The sequence below is a fragment of the Ascaphus truei genome, chromosome 1 (assembly GCF_040206685.1).
Source record: "Ascaphus truei isolate aAscTru1 chromosome 1, aAscTru1.hap1, whole genome shotgun sequence".
NCBI classification, from domain to species: Eukaryota; Metazoa; Chordata; class Amphibia; order Anura; family Ascaphidae; genus Ascaphus; species Ascaphus truei.
In genome coordinates, this window is record NC_134483.1 from 195,880,651 (window position 1) to 195,905,340 (window position 24,690).

At 42.2% G+C, this 24,690-nt stretch overlaps 1 protein-coding gene across 4 annotated transcripts in view; it reads left to right on the top strand.

The window, feature by feature from the left end:
• Positions 1 to 21,575, top strand: part of SYK (spleen associated tyrosine kinase) — a 217,347-nt gene extending 195,772 nt beyond the window's left edge. For all 4 annotated transcript variants that reach the window (XM_075600006.1, XM_075599996.1, XM_075599985.1 and 1 more), the window contains 3 exons: positions 2,035 to 2,175; positions 15,842 to 15,954; positions 20,985 to 21,575. In XM_075600006.1, coding sequence (XP_075456121.1) covers positions 2,035 to 2,175; positions 15,842 to 15,954; positions 20,985 to 21,057 — 327 coding nt within the window. In that variant the 3' untranslated portion in view covers positions 21,058 to 21,575. The remainder of the gene's footprint in view (positions 1 to 2,034; positions 2,176 to 15,841; positions 15,955 to 20,984) is intronic.
• Positions 21,576 to 24,690: the final 3,115 nt, after the last annotated feature.

Sequence of the window (24,690 nt, forward strand, 5' to 3'; positions counted from 1 at the left end):
GAGAGAGAGAAGTTTTTAGTGAAAACCAGGTCTAAGTAGTGGCCATCCTTGTGGGTGCTGGCCACTACTAGAATGATAATGTTATGAAGATAATGAAGATAATGAATCCTATATGAGGTCTGGGATATATTCTTGATTGTAGGGGGTACTGGGTGTGGTATCCTAGTTGGTAAACCACCATAGATGGCACTCAAATTGTCCAGGAACCCAAAGGCTAATGATCACCCCAATGAATTGAACCCTAATCCCTTTGTGGAATAATGATAGGACCGTGTAGCAAGCAAGAAAACTCACGAGTCTGCTGCAGCGTCCACGTTGATCCCACCAGACCTCTGGGTGTGCCTCCGTCCTTGGAGATGGATGCAGATAAGAGAGAGAAATGGCAGAGCACAACCAGAATCATCCGAAGAAGAAATTAGGAGGAAAGTGCGTTATCCATAAAAAATGTAATAGTCATGGAAGGAAAAAGGGCAAGGCATTACCCTACCAACATGTTTCGTGCTACACAGAGCACTTTATCAAGGCATTGATAAAGTGCTCTGTGTTGCACGAAACATGTTGGTAGGGTAATGCCTTGCCCTTTTTCCTTCCATGACTATTACATTTTTTATGGATAACGCACTTTCCTCCTAATTTCTTCTTCGGATGATTCCGGTTGTGCTCTGCCATTTCTCTCTCTTATCTGCATCCTTCTCCCTGTATCAACATTGTTCCTATGTTTGTTTATTTGGCATATCCCTGTATAACTTTCCTTTTTAAAAAGATGTCTAAACTTTTCTTTAATATATCTATTTTCACAAGCAATTCACCAAGTCTTATTTCATCCAGACCCTAAAATAGACGTTTTCCAAGAGTTGTGAGAGAGGAGGTAGTAGAGTTCCCAATGACTTATATAACTCCCAAAACATTCATCTATACAACATGTGGATTGATACAGTACCTGTGAACACACCTGAGATACCAAGGAAATAGACTCATTTCAATCATTTGCATATACTTTGCATATTAAAATTAGCTTAGTTCGTAGCATTCTCAGGTGTGGTCACAGGTATCTCTCCATACAGATGCAGCGGCCATTATTTTAACAAATCACGCGGTGTAGACCTCGGAATACCCATGTCATGACGCGGGATTTCTTCCAACCGTATCGCCTTAAGATGCGAGTGCAGGCGAGTGCAGAAAATGGCATTTTAGTGTTCTGGCTTTTAAACACCTGAAATTGACACAGAAGCACAGTACTGTACACATTAAAATTAATTCATTTAATTGCATTTAATTGCACACAGTCAATGAAATTCAAACAAAGCAACCGCAATAAACACGTGTGCCTGGGGCGACTGGCTGCGTTCATGCCACGTGGAGTACAGCAGCGCACAAGAAAACGGCGCTGAGATATGTTAAAATAATGGCCGCTGCATCTGTATGTTGTGTAGATGAGTGTTTTGGAAGGTATGCAAATAAATGGGTACTCTATTAAACAGGACTCCACTCTCCTTCCCTCTTTCCTCGCACCCAGGACCTGGCCTTAAAAAAGCTGGGAAAAGTGCAAATTCCCTGTAGAAAAGTGTTCTTTTGTTGCAATTTTAACTTACTTTTGAGCATTCTGAAATTTTACAGCTTGGGCAAAATTCACAAAACAAATACGTAAAACTTATTTGTGAAGCACTTTTGGACACATTCTTACGTCTATTCTTGATCCCCTGAATAAGGAACATTGTCTAACAATTTGCATGCAATAGGCATTCTGCCTTTCTATCTAAATGCTGTTTCTTCCAGCCTTAGACCTTTTTTAATTAAATATCCTTATTCCATCTCATAAAACTGACAATTTATATAACCCATGGCCCTTTCAAATATTCTGGCACCTGCTTCTGGCAATATCCCCAATATAGCAACCATCTTTGCTGCATAAAAATATTACCTTTTTTTGTAGTTAGGATATTGGTACAGGTCTAATGTTAACTTATAGTTTACTCGATAAATTAGAAATGTAGCTGGTATACAATCAACATTTTTTCCATTTTATCTTTGAAGGCCAAAAATTTGGGGAAATGGCCAGTGAAATGGTACGCCCCTGAATGCATCAACTTTCATAAATTTTCAAGCAAAAGTGATGTATGGAGCTTTGGAGTACTGATGTGGGAATCATATTCTTATGGCCAAAAACCGTACAAGGTAAGTGATTTTTTCTGAGTAGAATACAGTATATAAGAGTCATAAAATCATCTTTTCATTACAGCACTTGACTTGTCTTTTCAGATCATGTGTGTTATTTTCTTTTTTTAATAATCTTCTTTCTGTACCATAAATGTTCATACTTTTGGTTTAAGTTATTCAACATCTTTTGCTACAACCTGTTACCCTGACAAAGATCGTTTAAAAATACCATCACATAACTGAATTCTATTATTCTTTATACATGTAGCCAGGTCCCCCCCTCGTGCCATTACGTTCGCTGTGGGAGGGGGATGGCTGTATTGTGGTGCAGGGAGGTTGCTGTTGGGCAAGTGGGTCGCCGGAGCTCCGGGTGGACGCTGGTACAGGGTGCTGCCGCCTTGGTAATGCCGCCTTGGTAATGCCACGCATGCGCAGAAGTGACTTGCGCATGCGCAGGAGAGTCCGATGGTGTGGCGGCCATTAGAGGGTGGCGCCCATGCGCAGAAGATCATGAGTAGTGGCTGCCATATTATAACATGCTCCGCAGGGGAACTACAAGTCCCATAGTGCTTAGGGGCGGTGTACCACATGGGCAGTGTTAGCCATAGGGCTTCCCAGTTTCACTGATGACAATGGCACGCTTAGTACCACGAGGGGAGTTGAAGCCAGGAAACAAAAGGGGAAGGTAGGCTCTGGGTGTCAGTGACTTCCAGACTAGGCCAAGATTACCCATTAGGTCCCAGATAGCCCCCACTCACATTTAGATTATGGCTGCTTCAGGGAAAGGCCCCCAGCTAGGGACATTTCCCCAGTAGCCTGATAGTAATAGGCATCAGCGAAGACGCCGCGTGGTGACTTGTGGCCTGTGGTCTGGGACCAGACCACCTACATTAATAGACTCTCAAAGGTGAAACTCTCAAAGGCGGAAGCCTTCGCGGATGACGACGTCGCTGGATCAGCAAATCCCTGTTTATTATATTGGCAGCACCCAGGAACTGGAGTACCCGGGCAGGTACCCCACCTAAGTGTACCAACAGTTCACGGGGTAGCACTACTCCGTACACTTTTGGGTGGGCCTGACATTGGGGAAGGTCATCAGGGTATTGGTGCCTAGCACCCATTGTACTTTGGGGGACACTCATCTGGAGGTACTGTGTGGTACAGGCTGCTGTGACATATGTTCAGTAAAACCCATTATTATATACCTGCGTGTGTGATTACTGTTAGTGTTGGTTCCCTTGAGTTGCTTATCCCTCTACACAGGGATCCCTCTCAGGGGCAGATGCTGCACCGAGGCGACCAAGCGACACCCCAGCCTCCCAGAGGTGCCCGACTCAGAAGTGCAAATTAACAGAAAAAAAATATTCGTGTTCTCGCCTTCCAAGCAACAGGTCAAAGACTGGGCCATGAAACTCAACGAGTGGTCGCGGTGGGGGATGTACCATTTGACACCACCCCTTAAGAAGTCCTTGACCAACTCAGGCCCTTCCTGGGTTTTGCTAACATCTGGCAGATTGGCAGAAAGTGGGACCCCACTTCCGCTGGGACATCCTCATAATGGCGACAGCCACGAGGTACATGAGGACGATACACCCAGGGCCCTACACTTTCTGGGAGGCCTGCCCCTGGGCTGCCCGTAATCTTTCCAGAACTGTCACTGCCCATAGTGACTTCCAGTCTGAGAATCATTCCCTAAGTGACATATCAAGAGAGAACTCCCCATCCTTCCTATACCCCCGGGAAGTATGACGCCCTTCTCACAGGGTGCTCGTTACTTTATTCATGTCCCCTCCTACCCAGGGTGATTTTCAGTCCAGGGACCACACTGGAGCGGTCTTACAGTTTCAGACCCCTAGGCGGTCTCGTGACTCATGAGAGACATGCAACTCCTTCAAAGGAGTTCCACGTGGTAGAGACAAAGGGGCTTCGAGTCAGAAACCTACGGAGATAGAAAGTGCCAAGGAGACTCCTTCTTCTGCTGCGTCTGTCTATGCCCCAAGGGTGTCTAGGAGCTCGGCCCCTAATCCTGGCATCACTGCCAACTATGATATTCAATGCTACAATTGTGGCCGGAATGGTCATATCTCAAAGGACTGCTCAAAGCCCAAAAGACCCACCACTGGGGCCTCATCCTACACCGTGCAGGCAATGCAATCACTCTCCACACTATCGGAGAGCATTCCAGAACCCTGCCCCGACAAAGCACCCCAATTGGATGCCAACAGTCGGACGGGGCCGGCAGCAATCATAAGAGTCCTTGTGGAAGGTATCTACTCATTGGCCTCACTGGATACTGGGTCACAGATGACTATTATCTACCGCCCTATCTATGACCAACACCTTTAACATCTGCCCTTGCAGACAGCGGAGAAGATAAAGCTGTGGTGTCTTAGTAATGAAGACTACACCATCAACCGTGTGGTGCAACTGCGGCTAAATATACCACAACTGAACACCAACACGACCCCCCCAATGGACGTGGAGGCTCTGATATGTCCTGAGCCTCGGGTACACCCAAGTTCCCCAATCATATTGGGGACCAACGCCGATGTGGTGCGGGCAGTGATCTGGGCTTATCTTCACAAGGCGGGTGAACTACCCCTATCCTCGCTGCGGATCCATCCGGTACTCAAAAATGAGTGCTATTGGGTTGCTGCACAAGAGGAGTATGGTGAGATCTTCAATCACGAAGAGGGGTTGATCAAGATTCTACCAGGGGGAGTGAAACACATGGACGCAGTAGTCCACTAAATAGGGCGTGACAAAGACGACTGGTACTTCTCTCCGGAGACCACCCCCGCAGAAGTGGGCAATAGAGGGTAAAATATGGTCCCAGAGACGCGGGAGTGGAGATCCTCAATCCCAAAGAAAATTACAGTGACTATCCAGAACATCTCACCTCAAATGGTTTTTGATTTTGATGTTGGGCAGAGACTGGGTCAGATATACCGGTCACAACCATCGAGACTATGGCGCATGTGAACACCACAACCGTGTGAAGCGAGCCTGCCAGGTTGCAGTTTGATTTCGGGGAATCGACTCTGTAAGCAGACTGGAAGAGACGGCTAAACACCAAGCTGGAGGAACACCGGGAGGTGTCCTCCACTAGCGAGATGGTGTGGGTTGCAGCAAAAACGCCAAGCACACGATCCGGCTGAATGATACCATGCCTTTCCAAGAGTATTCCAGACGCATTGCTCCCCGAGATGTGGAGGACGTGAGAGATGTCCTGAAGGAGATAGAGGGAAAAGAACATAAAACAAGAAAAACAATCTAAGTGCAGACAATCAAATTCAAGTGATATAAATTCTGCGTTCTTTCTTGGCTCATATGTGATGTCTACTTACAAGATGTAAGTCAAAATCAAGCGGTTTTGACACTCAATGGTCTCTGCTGTGCAGGTATTCCCACCAGGTGATAGGGTCTCCAGCTCTCTGCTCCGCAGCAAAGTGTATGTAAAAGAAATACAAAACATAGTGCAGGCCAGTATAATGTAAAAAAACTAGACTTTATGGGGTTTAAAAAATGAACACTTACAATAAAAACAAGTATTTCAGGCATGTACCACAATCATTGTGATCAAAGAGAGAAGATTTTTTGGTTTACACTTCAGGCTCACCCGCCTCCTCCGGTGTGACTTGGTGTGGACCACGGCTCTCAGGGACTTTGTACCTCCAGCGGTGGGCGCATTGATCCAGGTCTCTCTCCCCTCGTGGGTTCCCTCTTCTCTGGGTCGATCACCTTCCCATAACAGCTGCCCGCAGGCACTGTGGAGTTCTCCACTGGGATACAGCCTCTCGGATGGATGTTTCAGCTTCACTCGCACACCGATGCGTCACTTCCGCTCCGTCCCGATACGTCACTTCCGGTCGCGGTTCTGTGAGTATCTGTCAGTAAATTTCTCCTCTCTTCTCTCTCCTCTCTGGGCGGCTACCACTCTACGCGTTTCGCCAAAAAAGGGTGTGTGGCTTCCTCAGGAGTGTACCGCCCCCTAAAAAACAGATAACTCATGCGTGCTTAAATCAAGCTGTTCTCCCTCCAGAGTTTCAGTGTATCTCCATGGTTCAGACAGGAGATACCATGGAGATACACTGAAACTCTGGAGGGAGAACAGCTTGATTTAAGCACGCATGAGTTATCTGTTTTTTAGGGGGCGGTACACTCCTGAGGAAGCCACACACCCATTTTTTGGCGACACGCGTAGAGTGGTAGCCGCCCAGAGAGGAGAGAGAAGAGAGGAGAAATTTACTGACAGATACTCACAGAACCGCGACCGGAAGTGACGTATCGGGACGGAGCGGAAGTGACGCATCGGTGTGCGAGTGAAGCTGAAACATCCATCCGAGAGGCTGTATCCCAGTGGAGAACTCCACAGTGCCTGCGGGCAGCTGTTATGGGAAGGTGATCGACCCAGAGAAGAGGGAACCCACGAGGGGAGAGAGACCTGGATCAATGCGCCCACCGCTGGAGGTACAAAGTCCCTGAGAGCTGTGGTCCACACCAAGTCACACCGGAGGAGGCGGGTGAGCCTGAAGTGTAAACCAAAAAATCTTCTCTCTTTGATCACAATGATTGTGGTACATGCCTGAAATACTTGTTTTTATTGTAAGTGTTCATTTTTTAAACCCCATAAAGTCTAGTTTTTTTACATTATACTGGTCTGCACTATGGTTTGTATTTCTTTTACATACACTTTGCTGCGGAGCTGAGAGCTGGAGACCCTATCACCTGGTGGGAATACCTGCACAGCAGAGACCATTGAGTGTCAAAACCGCTTGATTTTGACTTACATCTTGTAAGTAGACATCACATATGAGCCAAGAAAGAACGCAGAATTTATATCACTTGAATTTGATTGTCTGCACTTAGATTGTTTTTCTTGTTTTATGTTCTTTTCCCTTCATGCTCCCCCTGGATTACAACTGGAGAGTGACGATTTGTGGGACTAGCGAAACCAGTCCCCACCAGCTGGGTTTGAGCAGGGGGTTTGAACCTTTCAATAATATTATCACGTTATTTGAACACAATATCACTGTTTAACAATTAATTGATTTGGTCAAAATATTCACTGTATATTATTAGTGTACACTAATAGAGTTAGCGCCGTTTTCTTTCACCTTCACGTAGCACTGAAGGAGATAGAGAGAGCAGGCATCGTGACTGAATCCCATAGCCCCTATGCCTCTCCGACTGTGGTGGTATGCAAGAAAAATGGGTCTGTCCGCCTATGCGTAGATTATCGGACCCTGAACAGGTGTACCGTACCAGACCAGTACACTCTGCCGCGGATAAAGGAGATCCTCAATGCGATGACAGAAAGCCAGTGGTTCAGCGTGCTGGACCTGGGATCTGGGTACTACCAGGTACCCATGAGCTCTGAAGATCAGGAGAAAAACGCATGTGTCTGTCCCCTCGGGGGGGGGGGGAGTTGTCCTATGGCGGCGCTACATTGACGATATCATCTTAATTTGGCAAGGTGAACAGGAAGATTTAGATCGGTACATTGCGAATTTGAACAACAATGTGCTGAACCTAGAATTTACTTCAAATACAAGTAAAATTTCACTTAACTATTTAGATCTAGTTATTTATATCGAAGAAGGTCATCTTAAAACTAAGTCCTACTTTAAAAGTGTTGATAGCAATAATTACATCCTACGTTCCAGCTGTCACCATCATCAGTGGATGGATAATGTACCCTATAGTCAATATAGGAAAATGCGCAAAAACTGTACAGAGGAAGCTGTCTTTGAAGAACAATGCAAAACACTTGAATCACGTTTTATTAAAAAAAATTATAAACAAGACATTTTAAATACAGCACTGAATAAAGCTAAATCATTAAACAGAAAGGATTTATTGGAACCTAAGGACAAAACAATTACAGCAGTAAAAAATACTAACAATAAATTTGATACGGCCATTCTGACCACATATAATAAAGAAGCTAATAGCATCAGTAAAATTATCCGTAAACACTGGCACGTTTTAAGAACTGACCCAATTTTAAAAAACACACTTCCAGAACATCCTAAAATAATCTTTAAAAAAGCACAAAATTTTAAAAACATTGTTGCTCCCAGCGCTATAAAAAAACAAGAAACTAAAAATAAAGGATGGTTTCAGAGCATTGAAGGTTTCTTTGGATGTTCAACGTGCAAAGCGTGTGAACACAAACAAACAGATAAAATAATTTTACAAGCAATAATAGCAAAGAAAATTTTAAGATAAAACAATATATGAATTGTTATACGGAATATGTTATTTATTTATTAGAGTGCCCTTGTGGGCTACAGTACGTGGGAAAAACCAAAAGAGCAATTAGAACACGTATTGTAGAACATTTAAGTAACATTAGAAGAGGCATATTAACGCATAGTGTGTCCAAACATTTTGCAAAATATCACAGTTCAAACACCAAAGGTTTAAAATTCACTGCTATTGAGAATGTGGTACAACACTGGAGAGGCCGCAGTAGGGATATAGATCTGAGCAAACGCGATATGTATTGGATACATAGACTCAACAGTAGACTCAAGTAGACTCAAGAAGCAGTCAGCTGTTCCACACGGGTCCGGCACTCCACTGCCTCAAGTTAAAACCTTATGTGTACATGAATTATGTACTTATTGTGAGTACGATTCCTATCTTTGTTTTTTATCTATAAATTTTATATTGCGATCTGTACCATGGTCTGCCCTTGTTTTACATGACACTCATCCTGCAATATCTCCTGGCTGAGAATTGATCTGGCCACATTCCCTGCTGAAAATCACTGGCACTGCTGGGGATCCAGACCCACTTCTACCGGTTGTGTAGACAAATGCTGTTTTTACTCCGACCTGCTGTAAGTAGGCACTGCTACAGAGCCAAGATTTAATCTATCCAGATTGTGTTGATTGTGACAAGACTGCACTATTATATGTCTTGTATTTTTTTGGTGCATCCCTGATATCTTCGCTCCCTTCCCACCCTACACAAGCAATTTCTGAAGGAGATAGAGACAGCAGGCATCGTGACTGAATCCCGTAGCCCCTATGCCTCTCTGACTGTGGTGGTATGCAAGAAAAATGGGTCCGTCCGCCTATGCGTAGATTATCGGACCCTGAACAGGCGTACCGTACCAGACCAGTACACTCTGCTGCGGATAAAGGAGATCCTCAATGCGATGACAGAAAGCCAGTGGTTCAGCGTGCTGGACCTGGGATCTGGGTACTACCAGGTACCCATGAGCTCTGAAGATCAGGAGAAAAACTCATTTGTCTGTCCCCTCGGTTTCTATCAGTTTACCCGAATGCCCCAAGGCATTTGCGGTGCCCCGGCAACCTTCCCGCAACTGATGGAGAAGACCCTTGGGGATATGAATCCTCATGAATGCCTAGTCTACCTCGACATCATCGTGTTCAGGAGAACTCTCAAAGAACATGAAGAACGCCTCCTGAAGGTGTTGGATAGACTGGGCAAGGAAGTTGTCCCTAGACAAGTGCCAGTTCTGTCGCACGTCAGTCACCTACATGTGGCACATAGTGTCCACTGATGAGTGGCTATGGACCCTGCCAAGGTCGAAGCCGTGGTAAACTGGCTGAGACCAAACAATGTGATGGAGCTGCGATCCTTCCTGAGGTTTTACGGATACTACGGATACTAATACCGCTTCGTAGAGGGATACTCTAGTAAAGCCCCAGTCCTCAACAACTTACTATTAGATCTACCCAGAGGATCCGCTGCAGATGGCCGCTTCTGGAGACTGGTGGGCACCTCCCGAAGGAGCACTGGGTAACGCCTCACCCGTGGCTTCAACAGGCCATCCTCTGGATTCCAGAAGCCCAAGTTTTGTGCCCAATAGAGACTTTACAGAGACTGAGTTGCCATTTGGAGATGGGCCAAGGCCCCAGGACTATGATAGATTTTACCCATTGGGAATTACTGAAGAAGAGCCTTGCAGGAGCCAGCGAGTGAGACACCCTCCCAATAAAGTGGCGTACAATTCGTTAGGGGCACCACATTGAGTCTCAGCAGCTAGCTAAGAACAACCTAGCCTCAGTTTTCAATATGTACGTGGAAATGTACAACATTGTTTAAAGTTATGATGTGTTAGGTTGTATATTATCCCTGCATTTTCATTATATAATTTCCTGTGTATGTTGTTTTCAAGTGGGGGCGTTGGGGTTTTCATCAGGGGTAGGATGTAGCCGGGTCCCCCCCTTGGCTCACTTACCTTTGCTACGGGAGGGGGATGGCTGTATTCTGGTGTAGAGAGGTTGCTGTAGGGCAAGCGAGACCCTGTTTATTATTAGCAGCACCCAGGTACCTCACCTAAGTGTACCAACAGTACCAACAAAAGGGTAGCGCTACTCCATACACTTTTGGGTGGGCCTGACATGGGGAAGGACATCAGGGTATTGGTACCTAGCACCCAATGAAATTTGGGGGACACTCATCCGGAGGTACTGTGTGCCATGTTATATATATATATATATATATATATTATATATATATATATATATAACACATTGTGTGCTCATTTGCATGTCATTTCCCAGAATACCTTACTACAGTGGAAGCACTGTATGCTGGGGATAATGGTAAAAGGCAGGGTTGCAGATTGCAGACTTGCCTAAGACATGTGAATGTGCTCACAAGTGATTTTTTTTATTTGCTACTGTATATGCAATACGGTGGAGGTTTTTTGTTGCTTTTTTCACCCACCATAACTTAAACCGTGTATATACCTGTATATATATATATATACAGTGTTTGACAAACCTATACATCTGCACGCCCCGGGCGAGTGGATTTAACATTGTGGCGAGCTCCTATTGGCCCAAGCAGCACACGTGTGGTACTAGGTGGCGAGTAGATTTTTTTGTTCGGTGTTTGGCGATTTGTCGACCACTATATATATATATATACATATACATATATATATATAACAACAAGAAACAAACATAACCCTTAAACAGCACTCTAGTATGTCCAAAAAAAACAACATTTTATTCAAGCAATATCAGAAAGAATATATACAACATAAAATTAAAATTCCTGAGGTAATGAAAATCCAAATACCTGCCCTGACTATCAGCTATAATTCCTTTATAAATATGTAGAACCATATACTTATCACAATGAATAATACATGTACACTACACATAGATATCAAAGCATTATTAAACCTTATTAGTTGGATCAGGTGAAAAGGGTAATTTTCACCTTAACCCCTAATACACCGGCCGGTGTGAGTTGATGCATGAATGATACAAGACATCCCTTAATAGTATATCACACAAAACACAGTGATAGGAAAATCATACACTGTGAGCAACAGCCCCAGGTGAGAAGAACGGGGTTTAGAAATTGTAGCCCTCTCATATAGAATAATCCCTGTAGGATACAATGTGGCAAGTCTCAGTATAATTCATCAGTGTCAGCACAATACATCCAGTGTGCAGCATACATTCAATCCGGATCCCCAAATTATTTGCAAGTCCAGAAGCTCAGCGATATATCCCCCAGCATAAATGAGCATATATTTATAAACATTTGGAGGACGCTGGAGAATTAGAGGTAAACCTCCCTCGAACTCACAAAGATCGGAGCTTGGCAGATAAATAGAGAAGTGGAAAAGCGACACAACAGCAAGCAGCATGGCACACCGCGGTCCTCTGCAGCTCAACAGCACAGCGGAGCTTTTTCTTAGACCCCTAAGAAAAACCCCACCACACAGCGAAACGTATGTCGGGGTAGTTCGTCTGCTTCCTGGGATACCCCCTATCTGACTGTCCTGTTTTGGCGCTTCTCGAGACCGGTGGTATCCGTGGCTCCACTGTGCTGTTGAGCGGCACAGGACCGCTGTGTGCCATGCTGCTTGCTGTTGTGCCGCTTTTCCGCTTCTCCATTTATCTGCCAAGCTCCGGTCTTTTCCAGTGCTGTTTATGGGTTCTGTTTGTTTCCTGTGTCATATATTTACTGCCCTTAGCAACGTCAGGGGTGATTATATATTTATCATCTTACTTACCTGACTTTAGTGTCCGTTACTATAGCAATCTGTTGTGGGTATTTTGTTTGTGTTTATATAAAAAATATATATATATATATATATATATCACATATCACACATATATCACATATATATCTATATATATATATATATATATAGATATATATATATATATATATATATATATATATATCACATATATATCACATATTTATCTATATATATATATATATATATATATATATCTATCTATATATATATATATATATATATATATATATATATATATATATATATATCCCTTGCTGCAGTGGAAGTGCTGTGTGCTGGGTGATAATGGTGAAAGGCAGGGTTACAGACCTGTCTGAGACATGCAAATGAGCATACAGTAATATTTACAGATGCTTTACAGTGGAGGGTTTTTGTCACTTTTTTTTACCCACCATAACCTTAATAATGTGTGATGAAGACCTACTCTCAGTCTCAAACCAGCAAAGCCAGGACAACCAACCTCACACTTAAGTGACCCACAAGGTCGAAACAGTCTGTCTGTGAGTGGGTTTACAGGCTTTGCATCTCATCCCAGCCTATGTTTAAAAGCTGTATTTAAAGCAGCATGCATTCGCTTAAGCGTTGTTCATGTAATACGAGCTTGAGAAAAAAGGTGGCACTGTGTGCTCATTTGCATGTCATTTCCCAGAATCCCTTGCTGCATGGGGAAGTGCTGTGTGCTGGGTGATAATGGTGAAAGGCGGGGTTGCAGACCTGTCTGAGACATGCAAATGAGCATACAGTAATATTTACAGTTGCTATAATATATATATATATATATATATATATATATATATATATATCAAAAAAACAATATGAAGTAGCGCCGCTAAATAACCAGTTAATTATAAATATTAATTATAAATTACTAGTGGGAGAGACAATAGCTAATTGGATAGGCTTGAAGGGGCAGCTAGATAGGGCTAGTACACTATGATAAAACTTTTAAAATAAACAATGGCAATGCAATCTCCTGACAAAAAAACCCTAAAGGAAAAAATATAAAAAATCTAAAAAATGTATTTATTAATAAAAAATATATAGAAAAAATTGTCAAAAGATAAAAATATATAATAAAAAACTTTCAATACATAAAGTCCTGTTCCAGTGGAAATGTCCTTGGTTTCTTGCAGCCCGTTTCAAAGGGATCACCAGTCCCTAGTGATATCTGGAAAAAAGAACAAAAAAGAAACAGGCGCACACCTAGTGCATTACCACAATAAAAATGTATTGGATGAACATAAAATCTAACAAATGGCCACTCACAAGGATACAGCAAATAAAAGCATGTATGAGATAGGCTCTCATGTGCCTTGCAGCTCAATCACCAGCGTCCGTCCGCAATCAGTGGCGTCGTCACGTGGATCAGCCTCGCGAACCGGAACCGGAAGAGGGGTCTTTCACCTTCAGTGCTCCACCAAATCGGTCCCTCCGGTAAACAGGCACCCCAGATGTATAATAGTACAAGGTAGCAAGCCGGGAGAGCAGCACACGGGAGGACTGAGGACTCTTGGCTCCCGTGTGCTGCTCTCCCGGCTTGCTACCTTGTACTATTATACATCTGGGGTGCCTGTTTACCGGAGGGACCGATTTGGTGGAGCACTGAAGGTGAAAGACCCCTCTTCCGGTTCCGGTTCGCGAGGCTGATCCACGTGACGACGCCACTGATTGCGGACGGACGCTGGTGATTGAGCTGCAAGGCACATGAGAGCCTATCTCATACATGCTTTTATTTGCTGTATCCTTGTGAGTGGCCATTTGTTAGATTTTATGTTCATCCAATACATTTTTATTGTGGTAATGCACTAGGTGTGCGCCTGTTTCTTTTTTGTTCTTTTTTCCATATATATATATATATATATATATACACATATACACACGTATACTGAAGGCTGAAGTGACATATGTTCAGTAAAACCCATTATTATGTACCTGCGTGTGTGATTACTGTTAGTATTGGTTCCTGTGAGGGGCTTATCCTGCTACGCAGGGATCCCTCTCAGGTGGAGCTTCTGCACCGAGGAGAACAAGCGACACCCCAGGCTCCCAGAGGCGGAGGCTCATGCCTTCTGGTAGCCAAACAGGTAACAGCAGTACTGGTGGTTCCTTTAGTACGGGGAAAAGGGGCTACATACACATAAAGGACTTAAATAGATTGTGCTACCCTGACCAATCCCTCTGGTAAATGTAAAGTTAATCTTTCTTCTGAAAATGCTTTTGCTACCTATAGTTGCAAAAAATAATTTGAATGGTGTTAAACCCACGTGTAAAACAATGAAGATGATACAATCTGTACTATTACTTATCATTAGACCATTGTTTTAAATATATACATTGTAGACAATGGGTGTCTGGAAAATGAAACCCAGAATAATTCCTTTCAGATATTAATTAGTTAACTGTATCATATTCAGATAACAAGCACAAAAGCTAAGCCCATAAAAGCGCCTCAAATTCACGAAGTAAGACATACATAACATGTTTTTTTTTTTTTTTTAAACTGTAAAATGCAGGCAACACTCCAAAAATAAGTACGTTCTGTTCCTTATTTGAAAAAAAAAAAATCTTTGGGGGAGATGGAGATGTGCTGTATCACAGAAAAGAAAGTATAAATAGAGGTTTATTTTTGCACATTGCTTCATTTTTGTCTGTGTCACATGTAAGAAAATGTTTCTTACACTTGGTGGGAACAGTTGGTCAGAAACGTTTACACCAACTGAGACCTGGCAGACTGTTTTTTTACAAATACAAGATACAAAAGTGACGCCTGAGTTTACTACATCTCATTATAATCTGTGCAGTATGTAATTCCTCGTTAACACCTCCTTTTGACACTCCCCAAATCACAAAAAGGTCGCAAGATTAACATAACACAATGTGTCAACCTTTCTCAAAATTCGTCTTGATCAATCACTCCCTTTTGTATAATGTTTTCCTTTTCCTAAAAAGCATAAAGCAATTATAACTATTTGGAACAAGTGGAACTGTGGCTGCCATGTTGCCCGTTTGGAGAAGTTGTTTATAATACAGGAAATTCCTGGTACTATAGAAAACAAAGAAATGTCACAAAACTATCTCCTGTCTCTAAGTGACAGGAACATACAATGTTACAAATGTACCTAACAGCATAAGTACTTCTTACACTGGTGTGATACAGTACGTCACTGCTAAAATGCAGTCGGAAATTAAGATTTTGTATTCAAATCCCAACCTTTTAACATCTCCCCCATAAATGACATCAGAAGATGTGACATTTGGACAGCAGATTGATGCAGAACACTAAATATGACAGAACACACAGAAAACCATGAAGGCCATTACTGGATATTTTGATAATCTGTTTGATATGCACGCTTTTCTTTACATTTTAAACACACGGTTATGACCTTACATGAAAACATTTAAATTGCAGTTGTTCTTAAATGGAGTGTAGCCTGCCTTAAAGATAGAAGTTTGCCTTGACTTTCACCCCAAGTAGTAATAGCTGATGTTGACATTAGGGTAAAATGCTCATCAAATTGCTTCAGTTCACGATCAGAATAATCAATACACTATATTTAAAAGAATAGTAATACATGGGCAGGTGCTTTTGTGAATAACCTCTCTGACATGCTTATTTAATATGTATTTTATTAGGGAATGAAAGGCGGTGATGTTTCTCAGATGATTGAAAGTGGAAAGCGAATGGACTGCCCTGCTGGATGTCCATCAGAAATATATAACTTAATGACATTATGTTGGACATATAAGTGAGTAGAGCATATGTATTTTTTCAAAATCTCACAGAATATCTACTAGAATGTGACATTTGTGTCAGCAGCTGAAGAAAATGGAATGTGACAGAATGTGACAGAATGTTACAGAATGTGGCTGTAACAGCCATAACTGGATTACAAGAAAAATATCAAAACATACACTGGTTGCTTGCGTTATTTCCAATTTACTCAGCATTTTTACTAACATATCTGATGTCAAACAACTACTGTATTATTATTATTAACTTTTTTGCTGCTCTGTGCAATGTGGGAGGGCGGACAATAACTTTGGTTGCCAAAAGAGTACATATATACAGACGAGACCACGACTATTCTAAAGCTTGCCTTAAACTAGCCCGGTTACAACAAACAGAGACAAAAGGAAAGAGGTCCCTGCTCCAAGGAGATTACAGTCTAGAAGGAGGGAAGTGAAGACACGCAGAATTGAGTGTTTGTGTGTGTTTTAGCAAGGCTGTGGCTATTAAAATCAGGACTCTGAGTAGTAGAGTGTTGAATAGGTCTCCTTGAAAAATTGTGTTTTTAAGGAACTTTTCAATGGGTGTATGCTTGGGGAGAGTCTGAGGCATTTAGCTTGAGGTATCAAGGTTATGGTGGAATCATACAGTATATTGCAAGTGAGAAATCCAGTACAGGTGTAGAGTTAGACGAGGGAAAATTTAAAATTCTGTTTTTCGTTACGTTTAAGATGGTAATTGGACATTCAAAGTAGATAGCAGAAAGACAGTTAATGACACAAGACTGGAGAGATCAAGAGAGCAGAGGTAGATTTGGGTATCATCGGCATAGTGAAAACCAAATGACTATTAGTTTACCAAGAGAACAGGGGTCAATGAACAATAGTAGGGGTCCAAGAACAGAGCCCTGGGGTTCACCAAATGGGACTGGGAGTGATGAAAAAGATGGGCCAGCAATGAAAACACTTAAAGTGCAGCCAGTTAGATGTTAACCCAGGGAGGGCAGTGCCACCAAGGCCAATAGAATGGTGGGTGTGCAAAAGGAGGAGGTGAATGATGGTATCAAAAAAGGCACAAAGGTCCGAAAGAATACTGTTAGAAAGGAGAACTTTTTAGATTTGGCCTTGAGTAGGTCAATAGCAACTTTTGTTAAGGCTGTTTTAATGGAGTGGTTAGGATGGAATAAATACTGGACTGTGTCAAGGAGAGAGTTAGAAGAGAGAAAGTCCAGCATGTGGTTATAAATGAGTTGTTCAAGAAGTTTGGATGCAAATGGCAGAAGGGAGATAGGAAGGTAGCTTGAAGGGGGAAGTATGCTTGAAGGGTGAAGGAAATTAGCCTGTTTTCATAGACAGGTTGAAGTGATGAGTTAGTGTAAGAATAATGGTTGTGGAAAGTGAGCGGAGGCGGTATGAGGGGATAGGATCTAGAGTGTAAGTTGAAGATGTAGGAGAGAAGACGGGAGACTTCCTCCTTAGTAACTGGTTGGAATGAGCTGAGGATTGTTTTGGGAATGTGGTGGAAGCTATTTTGTGTAGAAGATATTGAACAAAGTGCTATTTCGTGTTGAATAGCATCAATTTTATCTTTGAGCTGGCTAGCAAGGTCTTGAGCTTAATTGAAGTAGTGAGAACTTGCTTAGGTGGTGAAGGAGAGAATTGAAAGTGGAAAACAGGTGTTCTGTGTTGGAGGACATGGTAGATATGAAGGAGTAGAAGTAGTTTTGTTTAAAAGGGATAAGGCAGCATTATAGGCAGAAAGAATAAATGTGTAGTGTATGAAATATGCTGCACAGTGTTATTTCCTCCATTAGCATTGTGGAGATGTCATTTTTGCTGATGTGCCATGGTTGAGGTTTGATGGTACGATAGTAGCGAGTTGTGGCAGGAGAAATCTGGGCAAGGGTTTATGAGAGACAACTATTGTGTAGGGAAGTAACCAATTCAGGATAGGGGAGATTGGTTAGAGGTGAGAGGAGGGTTTGCAGAGATACTAGAAAGCTGAGAAACATCTATGTTGCGTAGGTGCGAGAAGAGGTTGGGGAGGGGGAGGAATCAGAAAAAAGAGTAAGAGAAAAGAAGGCGAGATGGTTATCAGAAAAGGTATGGGGAGTTAGAGAAGTTTGAGTAGGAACAGAAATGAGTGACCATCACAGTGCGTAGGAGAATTGGTCCACTGGGAGAGATCAAAGGTGGAGCTTAAGGAGAGGAGATGCAGCTGGAGCATTAGGATCGTCAATTAATAAATAAAGTCACCTAGAATGAGAGCAGGGGAGTCAAAGGAGAAGAAGTACAGTATGGAAACAAGGCAGCAAAATTGTAGAGGAACTGGAAGGTAGGCCCAAGGGTACAGTACATGATCGCATCATGGAAAGTGATGGGGAAGAAAATACAGCACCTCTTCTTTATTTTATCAGAATACATATATTGGAGCAGATTTGCCAAACTGATGTAATCATAGAAACATAGAAATTGCATAATTTGATGGCGTATAAAAAAAACCACTTGGTCTACGTATTCTGCATTTTTTTTTGTCTGCTGTAATACCCTAGACCCAATTTGATCCTCGACTTTCTTTTATATTTAAAATAGCTGTATGTTTATCCCAAGCATTTTTTATGTGCTGGTCCCATTGACTTGTCCACTTACAGTTTTGAAACATGTGTGCCACCTCCTTTTCATTATATTCATTACCTAACCATGGTGCCCTCCCATTATTAATTATTATGGTGGTCTGCATTACCTTTGTCTCCTTCATCATGACCGCCCTGTTCTGTCTTTAGTCTTAAAATCCCTCCTTCCTTTCCTTCTTTCGCTCTTTCTTTCATTCTCTCTTTCTTTCCTTCTTTATAATTATTATGTGTCCATCTATATTTCCTAAAAGTTGTATTTTTAGCCTTTTCCATATCTGCGGTCAGCTTTGAGAAAAAGTGGGTTTCTTTTCTGCTGCCTTTACTAGCCTGCCTGACACAAAGGTCCGTTGCTTTTAGTATTGCATATTTTAAAGTTATTTTTTCACTGCTGCTACATTCCACTCAAATATCTCCATGTTTCCATATAATCCCTTAAAGATGTTCCCACCTCTGAATATTCAGTCATCCTAAAATCCAAAACCTTATTTTCTTTGTGGTATTCAGCGGTAATCGGCCTGTTTTTTTTTTGTTTTTTTTTTACTCAACCACAGTTTTTGATGATCAATGAAACCTAACCTCTCACCCACAATTACATCTGATACTTTGTCCCGATTTCTAAGTATAAAGTCTAGTATTGCTTCCTTGCGCGTAGGCTCCCTCAGCAATTGCTTGAGAGATGCCCCTTGCAGAAATCCAGGATGTCCATGCTTATGTTTAAACATGCAACAGAGACATGATAGTCCACATCTGGCAGATTATGGTCTCTTTTTTTTTTTTTTGCCATTTCAGTGATTTTCTCTATTTAATCTTGTCCAATTCCTCTTCTCATGCTGAAAGTCTCCAAATCACTTCAGTATGGGTGACATCCTTCTTACTAGTTTCTAGGGTTTCCCAGGGTGGTCCAGTCTTTCTTGAGTGCCATGTACTAAAGTAGCTTTTAGGTGCTGGGCGGGTCCTACACGGAAGGCTGCAACAGCAGCGGAGAGAGGCCTGCGGCAGTGGGGGAAACTGGGGCTCAGCAGCTGGACACTGAGTTGCTGGCCCGGGGCAGCTAGAGCCAAGCCAGAGATCAGGCCCAAATGCCAGTGCCAGCCAGCCAGGCCCCCTGCAGCCCCAAGTCATGGGACAATTGTCCCAGCTGTATCCCCCTCTCCCACCCCCGTCGGCGGCCCTCTACTCACATAAATGGCAACTCCTCCCTTTCCCCCTGTCCTTTTTAAATAGATTGTAACCCGATATAGTTGTCTCAGTCCTTATTTTCATTGTACCATATATTCTGAAACAATGTAAGTAGAAGACTACAATTTCCTATCTCGTGCTATAAGATACATTTTTTACATAGATACCTTTTAGTTTATGTATGTATGTATATCTTTACTTATATAGCACCGACAGTATACACAGTGCTTCACAAAGACAATACAGTACTGCAAATTATAATACAATAAGTGCAGCAAAATCAGACAATAGAAAAGGAAATCCCTGCCCCGGAGAGTTTACAATCTAAGTGGTATGTTGCGAGACTAACAGAGATCGCAGGTGAGGGAATAAGTGCAGTAGATGGCAGTGCTTGGCCACAATGGTTGGTAGGAGTGACTGTGTGTGTGGGATAGTAGCCATGAGTCCAGGCTATTGGAAGCTTCTTTTGCAAGGTGAGTTTTAAAGTTGGTTGGTATTACATTTCATGGGTTTACACCATTAGCAGAGAAAGACGTGGCATGGAAGCGTGTGTGAGAGCAGGTGTGTGTATGCCTGGGTCAAGAATTAGGAGAGATATCCCCAGCAGCAAGGAGTAGGGAGAGGAGGTAAAAAGAGGGTTTGTGTGGGTGCTTTTTATTGAGGGGTATAGAAGTTGTTGGGAAAGGTGTGTGCATAGTGGTGCAGTGTATGGTACAAGCATAGGTGGAGGCAAGGAGAGATGAAGAAATGTGGATAGGAGGAGAATTGGGGAGTTGGAGGGAACAGAAAAGTTTACAAAGGAGTGAGGAAACAGCAAACAGAAGAAGCAATAGGGAGGGCACAATGAGATGCAGGGAGAGACTGGTAGGAGGAGAGAGTTCCCTAGGGAATTGGAGAATAAGAAGAGTAGGAGTTAAAACAGAAGATGTATAAATCAGGCCTGGCAGGGCAGTGTAGCACTTAAGATTATGCAGCAGCTTAGAAGCTGAGTCTATATATGTGTACAAATTAGCAGAGCATTTAGAAAGTCAAGTTCTCACAGTTGCAGGGTTGTTGTTGAAGGGCAGAGTCCAGTTCTTCTTTTAGTCCCCACCTCCAATACAACTCCTATGTTTCCTCCATTTTAACCAATAGGAAAATACCATGCTATGGTGAGGTGATCTTTTATTATCGTACTTAGAAATATATGTATTTTTATGATTCATATGTATACAAATTATTTTTATTTTTCTTCACAGAGTTGAAGAACGACCTACTTTTGCCACTGTTGAGACCAGACTGCGCAACTACTATTATGACACGGCCCAATAACTGCCTGTTATTACGTATTTACAGACATTGGAACCTGCAGTACAATTGCATTCAAACAATTGCAATGCAGATGAAAATACAAATCAAGCTTTTGCAAACATACATGTTTGATGCACATATTTTAGAATGTAAATTTGAAATACAGATTTGCTTTCCACTTCAGTTGTGTACAATGTGTGACTTGCAGTAGAGCACAATTTAAGTTTGAAGTTATTTAAATGCTGTATGTGACTACTCCCTCCTCTAGTTTACTGTACATGCCCATTTAAAAAATGCTTACATCTGTAAAGCTTTAACTAGTGTTATACTCTAGTTACTGTAACAAGCTATAGGTTGTTATGCTTTAAAATATTGTTTGAACGAAATTCAATTACAATTATGACATACTGTATAGCAAATATTTTTGTTAATGTTTATTCATGGGTTGGAACCAATAGTGTTATCATGTGACAGTGTTGGAAAAAAATATTTTAAGATGTAATTGTTTTTCTTAATAAAAGTAATTTTCTAATATTTTATTTATTCGTGTTCACTGATCTATTGTGTAAAATAAATCTAAATTATACTGTACCTTATCCTACTGGAAACATATAGCATGGCAAAGTTACCACGTGCAGCATTTATTGTACAGAATGTTACAGAATACCGTGCCTTTAGATAAATAGAATCTTAAAGAATTGTAGTGAGGTTCTGCAAGATCAATGGCAATATTCTCAACTGCATTCTCTGTGGAAATCTCTGATCATTAAGTGTATCAAACATCAAAATGCAGGTGGCCAAGTTAATACTTTGAGATGGTATTGATGTGTAAAAATGATTAAATATACTACCTACTGCAATAATAGAAAAAAAACATTCTCCACTTGATCGCTTGGGGTAGTGATTACATGGTTGCAAGCGGTTCCCAGCGATGTCACTTAAAGTGGTGGGGGCTCCAATTGCTTCCCAATTGTATTCGCCCTCGCCCCAGAAAATTATCAAAAATAGCATGACATACTCTGTATGTTATACTATGTATATATGTTTATCATCTGCATAGAGGTGATACATGAAGCTAAAAGAATGAATGGGGTTACCCAGCAATGGTGAATAAGTAGAGAAAAGGAGAGGTACTGTATCAAAATAGAGCCCTTGCCACCCCAGTACACACTTTGATAGAGGGTGAGGACATGTTAGCATACTAGATATAGAAGATGCAATGGCTGAAGATGGGATTTATATTATTTTGCCAGGTTTTCAACCCTGGTAAGTATAGGTACAGAACATGACATTGATCGCCTAGATTACACAACCTACCCCTGTATAGCATGAGTACAACTCAATTGCAATATTGGTACAGTGCAGATGTAGTCATAGTCTACTGTATGTTCCCAGAGTCGTGGCTACTCCCAGCTATTTAATATATGGGGTCATAGAGTGCTTTATGGAATCCTTTCATTTCTTTGAGCCCATATCCTCATATTTCTTAAGGCTATATGCTGTGGCGTCCCATCCCTGTTGATGATTAATACATGTGAGAATGGATTCCTGAACACACACAATTCCATCTAGGAGCTGCAAAACCTGAGTGGTATCCTGCAAATGTGAGGCAAGTTTTTTTTAACAGAGGCTTGGAACATGGCATCTACTGTATATATGCCGAAAGATTCTGGGTCAATTACCCTATTCTGGATATAACTGGTCTTCCCGGTGGCCTAATCAGGGATTTGTGTATCATAGGCAGGTAATAAAAGACAGGCATTTTGGGATTATCTGTCATTAGATATTCATACTCATTTTTAGATAGTATAACTCTGACTAGGCCATCATCAAGGCAGAGGGTCAATTATTTACTGGTCTATAGTGGGGTTTCTCAATAATTTCTGATGCGTTTAAGTATCCCCAACAGTCTTTGTGCTTCCTCATTGTAGTCCTTTGTGTTAATAATTACACCCCACCCCCTCCCTCCCTTGTCTGCAGGTTTAATAACCACATCTGTATTTTGCGTGGGCTTTTCCAAAGCCTCTTGCTCTCTCTTAGTTCATTTCGGTTGGCTCTTCTTCCCATTTCCTTTGTTCACCTTTAACATGTCCTCCTCCACAAGTTTTTAAAAGGTTTCCAAGTAAGGTCCCTGTCACGGGAGATCAAGTTTATCAACACCTTTTTATACTGGGATCATTTGATTGAGCAAAGCAAGGAGGTAAAATAAATTGTAATTTATTTCAGGAAAGACATACACACGATGTTACACAATTTACACGTTTAACACACTGGGAACTGGGCTAACGAATAAACTTATCCTTTAAACGAAATTCACAAAAATGACCTCAGTAGGAGCCCTTTCCAATAACCGGGAGGTACTTACGAAAGTCCTGGAACTGATTTTGGCATATGATGCCAGCCGCGACCGCTACGTTATCATAAAAGCGGGACTTAGAATTTTTTTTTACTCAAAATCTTTGAAGCCGGCTCGCGTCTATTCAGCACAGAGCATCTTTGAATTTGCCGCTGATGGTTTGGCACTTGGAATCTGCGCTCCTGATTGGCTGCAAGGCTCTTTATGGGTTTCAGTGTCCCATTCACAAACCTCTACAGAAAATCAGAGCGTGGGAATTCTCCTGCCAGCCAATCACCGATTTGCCGGTATTGTAAAGCCGGGTGGGTACCTTTTTTCATTCTGTAAAGGGGCGTGCGCCAACCTGGCACCTCTGCCTCTTAGCATACTGAGCCCAGCCTCTGTCCAGGCTCCACAGAGTCTGGGCTCTGGCAAATGGTGGCCGAATAGCCCTGTGTTAGCCCAGGATGTGGGTACTCAAGCAGAAATGCAGTACTCCTCCTGTTCTAACACCTTGGCATCCCTGAGGATCTCAAGTCTGAACTCCAAACAGACCCATAGGCACCATGCTTGGTAGCCATCTGGTCACTCGGAACCCATGACTTGGAAATCCCACAGTTCATTCACAGGTTAGCAGCATATATACCATTAAATATAACTCTTTAATAAAATATACTGTGTCCTGTATTTTGTGTGATAAAAATGTGTAAGTCCCTGTTCTGGTGTCAGGGATGGAGTGAGGGTTGCCTTCACTCATCAGCCTCATACTTGGCACACTCTAGAAATAACTTTTAAACTTTTTACACACAAAACCACTCTCAGCTTTATCATATAGCTGGAGCATCCCCTGAACCCTTATACTAGGTTCATAGTACCTGAGAACCCCTCCTCCTACTAGGGACCCCTCTTTATACTAGGGATCACCCAGTATGGTTGCAGGTATACATTAACCCCTTCATGCCTGTTTACCTTGTGAATGATGCTGCAGCATTAATCCTGGCGGTGAGTCGCAAGAACGTTTTCAGGGTTGGAGTTTGCCCGGAGTAATGTGCTTGGCTGTATCAGAGAATCTCAATCGATTCCCAGAAATCCTAGAATTCCAGAACCCCGATACATAGACACATTCTGTGAAGAATTTCTCCGCCAATCCGCCCTCCCCTCCCCCCCATGAAACTTACAGCCTAGAAATCTCCCAGTCCCAGCACCCCAGGAAAGGCAAAACACAAATAAATCTTTAATGTAGCATAATTTGCACACAGTCACAGTAATGCATTTCTTACAACTCGGTCCAAGAGCTGACACTCTAGGACCTCAACACA